Source organism: Megalobrama amblycephala, linkage group LG21 (genome assembly GCF_018812025.1).
Source record: "Megalobrama amblycephala isolate DHTTF-2021 linkage group LG21, ASM1881202v1, whole genome shotgun sequence".
NCBI classification, from domain to species: Eukaryota; Metazoa; Chordata; class Actinopteri; order Cypriniformes; family Xenocyprididae; genus Megalobrama; species Megalobrama amblycephala.
Genome location: NC_063064.1, coordinates 430,727 through 440,163, shown reverse-complemented (window position 1 = coordinate 440,163; position 9,437 = coordinate 430,727). Strand labels below are relative to the sequence as shown.

The 9,437-nt window shown below is 40.7% G+C and overlaps 1 protein-coding gene across 1 annotated transcript; it reads right to left on the bottom strand.

The window, feature by feature from the left end:
- Positions 1 to 285: 285 nt before the first annotated feature.
- On the bottom strand, positions 286 to 8,416 carry alas1 (aminolevulinate, delta-, synthase 1). Its single transcript, XM_048172753.1, has 11 exons — positions 8,259 to 8,416; positions 6,253 to 6,467; positions 5,995 to 6,161; positions 5,060 to 5,185; positions 4,736 to 4,958; positions 4,005 to 4,189; positions 3,695 to 3,874; positions 3,448 to 3,612; positions 1,275 to 1,543; positions 782 to 944; positions 286 to 672 (listed from the first exon to the last, which is right to left on the bottom strand). Exons 2-11 carry the CDS (start codon positions 6,354 to 6,356, stop codon positions 512 to 514), a joined length of 1,743 nt encoding a protein of 580 aa, XP_048028710.1. The 5' UTR covers positions 6,357 to 6,467; positions 8,259 to 8,416; the 3' UTR covers positions 286 to 511.
- Between the last annotated feature and the right edge of the window lie 1,021 nt (positions 8,417 to 9,437).

Sequence of the window (9,437 nt, the reverse complement as noted above, 5' to 3'; positions counted from 1 at the left end):
TCAGTGTGCCGGGTCGGTTATGGACATAACAGTCGCTTCCCTAAACAGAGAGAGGAAACTGAGGCCAGTTGCGTCAACACTCACTGGTGTCTTCAGCATTTATCTAGAGTTCATCAGTCTTACTTTCCCACTCAAATTAAACCAATCTGCCTGCTCTTTATATGTAACCGACTTAAAGTTATGACCAAGAAAACTGGATGACTAACGTAACAGACTAGTGTAAGCAGTTTACAGCCGGTCATCCGTCCAGCGGTGATTTAACAGACACAAACCACAGTAAACAGATGAAATCTGAGCGTCATTCGTTTATTAAAACCAGTGAAGTGCAGAATCCATCTACATCAGTAATGCTTCATGTGTGAATAACCAATGACTGGCCTACACTAGTTAAACATCTTTAAATATAAAATACTTTAGATTTACTCCAATAACAAAATACATAAATACGCAAATTAAGTGGTCTAAATATTTATTCTGTGGATCTGTTGGAGGGAGGATCTGCACGCTCTGGTCAGCCGCAGGCCGACACGGGTTGGCTGAGGCCGCTGAAGAAGGACTTCTCCCTCTCGCTCATCAGCTGGAAGTGCAGCGGCTGCCGGCAGAAGTTACACTCGGCGGACGAGTGCGGCTTCAGCTCCAGACCGACCTCCGTCCACGTCTGCGTCAGCTTATCTGTGCCGGACACAAACACACACGCTCGTTACACCCACGACTAGAGCTCTGAAACACGGCGCGTGTGTCCGATAGCCGCACTAACTCATCACTAGTCGCACAGACTCACCCACGAAGTACTGCATCATCTGCGGCGTGTGGTGAGGCGTGGGCGCGATGCGGAGCAGCTCCTCTCCGCGGGCCACGGTCGGGTAGTTAATGGCCTGGACGTAGATGTTGTAGCGGCTCATCATGATGTCACACACCTCCGTGTTCTTCTCAGCATCCGAAACCTGTCGGCACAGATTCACATGTTCAGTCAGGACACGCGCGTGCGTGTGCGTGTGCGTGTGCGTGTGCGTGTGCGTGTGCGTGTGTGTGTGTGTGTGTGTGTGTGTGTGTGTGTGTGTGTGTGTGTGTGTGTGTGTGTGTGTGTGTGTGTGTGTGTGTGTGTGTGTGTGTGTGTGTGTGTGTGTGTGTGTGTGTGTGTGTGTGTGTGTGTGTGTGTGTGTGTGTGTGTGTGTGTGTGTGTGTGTGTGTGTGTGTGTGTGTGTGTGTGTGTGTGTGTGTGTGTGTGTGTGGAGGCAGCGAGCAGACATCAGCGTGTCAGTGTGTGTACGTACTCGGACAGGAATGATGTGGCTGGGGCAGTGAACCACGGGCAGGCCGGTGTCCATCAGCATCTGCCGCAGCAGCTTGACGTTGCGCTGGTGTTTGCGGCGGAGCGCGCGGCCTTCCTCGCTCTTCAGGATCTGGACGGACTGGCGGGCGCCGGCGAGCAGCATGGGAGGCAGTGACGTGGTGAAAATGAAGCCAGCGGCGTAGGAACGGACGGTGTCCACCAGAGCGTTGGTGCTAGCGATGTAACCGCCGACACACCCGAACGCTTTCCCTGCGGAAACAGATCAGACGAGGACTTTAGAGAACACAATCTGCAGGAACAACTAGACACAGCATTGATCACAAGGTGAACACGTGATCATTAGGGTTGGGTATTGTTTGAATTTTAATGATTTTGATTGTATTTATTTACAAATAAATACAGCTGAACAAATATATGACCGAAATAAACTGCGTTTTAAGATTTTCAGGTATTCAGATACAGAAAAACTGCAATCAAAAACATTACAAAAGTTATTCAGTCAAGAAAAGCGAGTGAATTTTCTCCATCTTTTGTTGTTTATTAAACGTATTTTAGAGATGGCAGCAGGAATATTAGGCTGCTGTCACCTTAAGAGCTGCACGGATCCAATATACTGTTACGCGTTTTCTTTGTCAACCGTTTACGTTCACTGAAGCCATAACTGACTGCGTTTATGAGGATATTTTGACATTTGTGTGTGAATTTGTCCAATTGAGTGCAAAAATGCACGGAAGAGAACTCTCGCATACTATTCAGTACGAGAGGCGGCTTTCTGCGTGCACAGCACTGAAAACAGCGCACGAGACTTATTGCGCTTGAATGGTTTAAAAATCACATTAAAATGCGCACACAGGAACTGATTAGTAGAATCGAAATGCATGTATCTTAATGAATTACTGGACCTTGGACATTTTGAACCGGTTCTCGATACCCATCCCTAGCGATCATGGAGGCTCTTTTAATGAATCAGTGTCCAGAAGGATTAATCAAAACAAAACCGAAATCACAATACGGCTTAATGCGATTATCAAATCACAAAGACTGCGATTTCATTTAATATGTGCTGCATGTTTTACAGTGAAGAAATAAAGCCATAAATATTAGTATTATAATTTCACAGTTGTAATGCTAAAAAAAAATAATAAAAAAAAAAAAATAATAATAATATATATATATAAATAATAAAATAATTTATAAATAATTAAAACATTTATAAACATTTAATAATTTATAAACATTTAATATTAAATAAATATTATTTTTTTTTTTATTATTTATTAATAATAATATTATTATTATTATTATTATTATTATTATTATTGCTATTTTTTTAAAATACTCAATTGTTTTAACTTACAGCGAAATATTGCAATAGTAATAGCTTTCATTTAGTAACAGTTATTTTATTTTGCAACAACAACAACAACAACAACAACAACAACAACAACAGTTATTATTATATAGCATTAATGCAATTTTGGCCAAATTTACAGCTCTACTAACAAGCACAGGAAACAGGATTTTTTTTTAAATTGCATATTGCCGTTTTTATTGCAGAAATCACAATTAGGTGTTTTTCCTTCAAATTGTGCAGCCCAATTTTCAAGAGGCGAATCCAACAATCTTTTTGTTTCCGAATGTCAGGAAACAGATAATCTGCACACACAGACCTCAGGAAGAGCCGGTGTGTTTGTTCACTGCATACTTGGGCTGATGTGATGCTGCTTTCAGCGACCAATAAGAGCACAGTACTCTCAGCTCAGCTCATTTAAATACATTTCACAGAATTCCCACTAAAAATCAGCAGAATCCGGGCGAGCTGATGCCATCCGGCTCGACACACTGCTTATCGTTTAACATGTTTTAGGCCAAGTCAAGATTCTGCACAACAGATTACAGGAATAAAAGGGTTTCATTAGTTTCCTGAGGTGCTATTCACTAGCTCTGCGAGCCTGTCGGGTCATCTCAACCCAGCTGACAAACGGCCATTCAACAGCCTTCAGGGCAAATTCAATGAGAGCAAAACAAGAGCGCTGGTTTCTAAGCAACGGCAGATCAGAGTATCCACTAGAGCATTGAGTGACATTCACGCTTCTCCTGCAGGAGCCATTAAAACGGACCAGACGCCACATGTTTACATGAACCAAACTCACCCAGCGTGCCGGAGATGATGTCCATCTTGTGCATCACCCCGTCGCGGTCTCCGATGCCGCCTCCCCTGGCTCCGTACAGTCCCACCGCGTGAACCTCGTCCACGAAAGTGATGGCGCCGAACTCGTGGGCGATGTCACACATCTCCTCCAGCGGACACACGGCACCTGACACAACAAACAAGAGTCTCCATGAGCTCCCGAAGCCCATGGGCGGAAACTCCGGCTCACATGAGAGGCTCTTACTCACCGTCCATCGAGTGCACAGTCTCAAAGGCTACGATCTTTGGAGTGGAGGGATCAGATTTCTCCAGAAGCTGGCGTAAATGTCTGGCGTCATTGTGACGGAAGATAAACTTCTTGGCGCCGCTGTTCCTGATGCCCTGAATCATTGAGGCGTGGTTGCCAGCGTCTGAATAGATCTCACAACCTGAAGAGACAAAAAACGCCTGCTATCAGAAATCTGACCGTCTAAATGGGTGAATTCTCACATCGTAACTTTATACTGCCACGACGTGCATAGAAGAGCGAGCTTTATTTTCTTAAACGGGAATCATTACCAGGCAGCATCTTGGCCAGCGTGAAGAGTGTGGAGTCATTGGCCACAAAGCAGGAGGTGAAGAGCAAGGCAGCGTCCTTCCCGTGAAGATCGGCCAGCTCGTGCTCCAGGTCCACGTGGAACTTACTCGTTCCCGATATATTCCGAGTCCCTCCAGCTCCCGAACCGTGCTTCCCTAAAGTGTCCCTGTTGAAAGAGAACGAGGAGAGACGTTCATTTAGGGTTTCTGTAATCAAACATTTCAGCACAAAAACAGAACATTATATTTTCTAGGGCTGTCCCCGAATGTTCGACTAATTGTTAGTCAACAAAAAATCTTATTAGACGGTCACAGAAAAAAAAAGAAAAGAAAAGTGAGGGACATTACAGCATCGTCAACTTCATCTCTGCAGCCAAAAACACAGAAAACATTATATACAACATTACGCTGTGGCAAGCTTTATGTGTGTGTCTGAGCGCTGATAAGGTTATGCATTATATAAACCTGCAATTAAAGGCTCATTATTATGATTTATATGGCTTATTAATATATACGTGTGATTAGTCGACTAATCGCTTAAATGAACCACTACTAGTCGACTACAAAAATCTTTAGTTGAGGGCAGCCCTAAAGGCTATTCTAGGAGCACTTTCATGACCATTTGCTGAAAATATTATTCATAGTCCTGAAAATTGCCATTTTTTGTTAACCAAACTTTTCCCGTAAAAAATTTTGTGTGAATTGAGACTCACGTTATAGTTTGCACGACCTGCGGGTGGCGGCTCATGCCCAGATAGTCGTTGCTGCACCACACAGAGACGTTCCTCCTGAAGGACAAGGACTCGGAGTAATCGTCCGCCATCGGGAACTCCGTAGCTCTGCGGTTCACCGTCTTAAACACACGGTACGTGTGATCGTCCTTCTTTTCCTCAATCTTCTTCTCAAAGAACTCATCATAACGAAAGTTGGATACAGCTGAAAGAGAAGAACTGCGTTTCAAAACAGGAAGTGGTTTACAGAACGGCTGTCATCACTGCAGGCCACAGAGCAGGACAATAGCGGGCGAACGCACATACTTTTGGGCATGTTCTCCTGCAGCAAATGAGAGACCCTGGTGGGACGCTGCTTCATCAGCTTCTTCATGAGGTTTCCTCCCATCTTGGTGTCCTTCACCAAAGGATTGAGCTCCGATGGAGAGACGTCTGTAAAACAGGCCCGTCACAGTCAGACCAATGAAAGAGCTCGAAGACAGTGTATGGACGAGATGGACAGCTGGGTCTCATCTAGATCTTCTAAATTAGTATACACATTATTTTAAAATATAATTATACATAATATTCTACATTTGATTTTCGCATCATCTGAACAAAAACGACAGACGCGTTGAATGAAAACGTACATGCACGCTCTGCAGAAATATAGCGGTTACCCCGGTTTCCTCAGTAAACACTACTCTTTTAGGCATAATAACAGAGGTTAGATGAAAGGAAAATGCCATTTATTTACACTTTAAACACTTTTATATTCTGTTGTTAACATCTCTCATCTCTTTAAATCAACAACAGGACATCAAATCCGGGGACTGGTCATTCACAAAGAGCTTGAAGACAGTGTATGGACGAGATGGACAGCTGGGTCTCATCTAGATCTTCTTAAATTAGTATACACATTATTTTAAAATATAATTATACATAATATTCTAGACACCTTATTATTCTACATTTGATTTTCGCATCATCTGAACAAAAACGACAGACGCGTTGAATGAAAACGTACATGCACGCTCTGCAGAAATATAGCGGTTACCCCGGTTTCCTCAGTAAACACTACTCTTTTAGGCATAATACAGAGGTTAGATGAAAGGAAAATGCCATTTATTTACACTTTTATGCTCCGTTGTTAACATCTCTCATCTCTTTAACCAACAACAGGACATCAAATCCGGGGACTGGTCATTCACACAGCACTAATGAACAGTAAACCTCAACAGAGCCAAGATTAAAACACGAACCTTTGCGCATGGTGCGAACCTCAGAAACATCCTCCTGAAGAGCCATGCTGGCCTGCCGAACCACGCAGCTGTTCTTCTGACCCATCTCTGCGGCCAGGAACGGGCATTTGGAGGCAGCCGCTGAACCCACCGGAGGCACGGGGTGACCCGCAGGAACCTTGGGGCTTCTAATTCAAAAAGCAAAGTGGACATTCTTTAGCAAGTCACGTAAACGCACTGAACCTCACACATAAACAAGCAGCGGCCGAATATACTGACCGTCTCCGGCTGGGGTCGTGTTCTCGACCTTCTGGAAGCTGGAGGACGTGGAACAGAGCGAGCGGACCAGTGGCCTCGAGGCAAGGTCCATCATGACGGGACATTTCACTGCGTACGCCACCAAGGACTTCCTGGCCTGCTGCAGGAAGGTTTGAGGGACGCGAGACAGGAATGGGCAGCGAATGATAGCGTCCATAGTTGATTGTCTGGAAAGTCTGGAAAGAAGCAGAACAGGTTTCAGTCACGGGTCTCTGAGTGCATGACCATTTGTTTCGGTAACTTTCACACGATTGGCACAAATCCATGACCTCATTACAGGGACAAATGCTCTGGAGGAACACATGGTGCACGTCCACAGGGATCAAACCCCACTCCGCACAGATTACAGTGTGTGTTCGTGTAGCGCTGAACTTCTTACAGTAATCTGACCCTCCAAACACCACCGTAAGCCTATTTCACTCAACTTTACAGCTGGAATATCAACATCCACTATTAAAACTGATGATTTCCTCATTCAGTGATTCAGAGGAAAGCCTGTCTGGGGACTCATGATCAGTGTGTGTGTGCGTGTGTATACATGTGTGTTATATATATATATATATATATAGAGTACAGTCCAAAAGTTTGGAACCACTAAGATTTTTAATGTTTTTAAAAGAAGTTTCGTCTGCTCACCAAGGCTACATTTATTTAATTAAAAATACAGTAAAAAAACAGTAATATTGTGAAATATTATTACAATTTAAAATAACTGTGTCCTATTTAAATATATTTGACAAAGTAATTTATTCCTGTGATCAAAGCTGAATTTTCAGCATCGTTACTCCAGTCTTCAGTGTCACATGATCCTTCAGAAATCATTCTAATATGATGATTTGCTGCTCAATAAACATTTATGATTATTTTCAATGTTGAAAACAGTTGTGTACTTTTTTTTTTTTCAGGATTCCTTGATGAATAGAAAGTTCAAAAGAACAGCATTTATCTGAAATACAAAGCTTCTGTAGCATTATACACTACCGTTCAAAAGTTTGGGGTCAGTAAGAATTTTTATTTTTATTTTTTTGAAAAGAAATTAAAGAAATGAATACTTTTATTCAGCAAGGATGCATTAAATCAATCAAAAGTGGCAGTAAAGACATTTATAATGTTACAAAAGATTAGATTTCAGATAAACACTGTTCTTTTGAACTTTCTATTCATCAAATAATCCTGAAAAAAAAATATTGTACACATTAAATGTTTCTTGAGCAGCAAATCATCATATTAGAATGATTTCTGAAGGATCATGTGACACTGAAGACTGGAGTAATGATGCTGAAAATTCAGCTTTGATCACAGGAATAAATTACTTTGTCAAATATATTCAAATAGAAAACAGTTATTTTAAATTGTAATAATATTTCACAATATTACTGTTTTTTACTGTATTTTTAATTAAATAAATGTAGCCTTGGTGAGCAGACGAAACTTCTTTTAAAAACATTAAAAATCTTAGTGGTTCCAAACTTTTGGACTGTACTGTATATGTATATGTATATGTATATGTATATATATATATATATATATATATATATATATATATATATATATATATATATATATATATATATATATATATATATATATATATATGCGCATGTAAGTAAGTATATATGTATATATTTGTGCTTATAACATAATATAATAACATAACATAACATAATATATAATAATATATTATATACACACACACACACACACACACACACACACACACACACACTAAAATGACCCTTCTTCTCATTTCCCTGTTCTTTATTTCACTCTCACTTCACTTCACGCAGTTGTCAGACACTTTATGAAATAACACCTAGTTTTAAAGATAATCTACAGCTAAATTAAAGACTCTGACAGTCTTCAGAGGTGTAAAGATGTATAAACGCGACGCGAGCGATGAGACGCGTCCGTCAATGAAGCTAGCGAGCGCGTGAACGCGCCGCGTCTCTTTAATAAGAAACACTCACCTCACCGGAGTCTGAGAGCTCTGCTTCCCCGCACTGAGACTGGCACAGCTCGGATAAAGAGAGTTTTGTCGCCTGCGGCCTGTTTTACCGGCTGTGATGAGCGCGTGTATCGTTATCCTGCACTGAGGACGAACGAGAGGACGAGCGGACGCACCGGGATTATATCAAACATCAAATATCGCGAGACTCAGGGCAAGACTCCACTTGCGTCATACTGTCCGTCAGCGCAGACACGCCCTGATTCCTTCCTCGAAACCATCATAAACTATTTACAGTCTAAAACACTTTATTATTTCCGGCAGAAAGATGACTGCTTTATTTTTACCTCTAGCTAATGTTTGTTTATGTTGTTAAAGGAGAGTAGACGAAGAAAGATGAGCGACAGCTGATATTTAAAGCGAGTTTGATGATTCACGTCATACAGGAATATTCCAAAATGAAATTTCATAATTTTAAAAAGTCCGTGTTGTTCTTTCACAAAAGCTTCAGATGTCAGACAGAATGACAGCTTCATTATATTTATTGAGTTCTTGTAAAGCGCTTTGAGATGAAAGGCGCTATAAAATAAAGTTTATTATTATAGTTTATTAAAGCAGCTTCACAAAAATTCATGATGTTAATGTTTATGACAACTAATCGTCTACATTCAGCGGTTTGAATAAGATCGTTTACATATAATAACACTCAAGCGGTTGTGATTTAATGATCAAACATGTCAAAGAATAAAAATAAGCTAAAAAGAAGCAATAAAAGTGATGGTGACTGAGACTGTCAGTCTCTAAATTTGTGTCTAATATTGTGTTCCACGGAAGAAAAAAAGTTGGAATGACATGGAATAAATTTATTGAAGTCTTTAATGTCAGACATTTAACAAATATATCAAAACTTAAGAGTTCATACACTCTAAAAAATGCTGGGTTAAAAACAACCCAAGTTGGGTTGAAAATGGACAAACCTAGCAATTGGGTTGTTTTAACCCAGCGGTTGGGTTAAATGTTTGCCCAACGTGCTGGGTAGTTTTATTTAACTCAACTGTTGTATAAAAATTACTGTATTGCTTGCTTAAAATGAACCCAAAATATGCTGGAAATTAACATTTATTAATATGTTTAATAAATGAGCATTTATTAATAAGATAATGAATAATAAACATTTATTAAATTGCTTATTAATAAATGT

What these genes read in the sequence shown, in the direction of transcription:
- alas1 (XM_048172753.1), bottom strand. Translation starts at nt 6,356, where the DNA reads ATGTCCCGTCATGATGGACCTTGCCTCGAGGCCACTGGTCCGCTCGCT. An exon ending in CACGACCCCAGCCGGAGACG is followed by an intron (nt 6,162 to 6,252) that starts GTCAGTATATTC and finishes TTTTTGAATTAG; the next exon opens with AAGCCCCAAGGTTCCTGCGG. An exon ending in GACTGTGCACTCGATGGACG is followed by an intron (nt 3,613 to 3,694) that starts GTGAGTAAGAGC and finishes TTGTTGTGTCAG; the next exon opens with GTGCCGTGTGTCCGCTGGAG.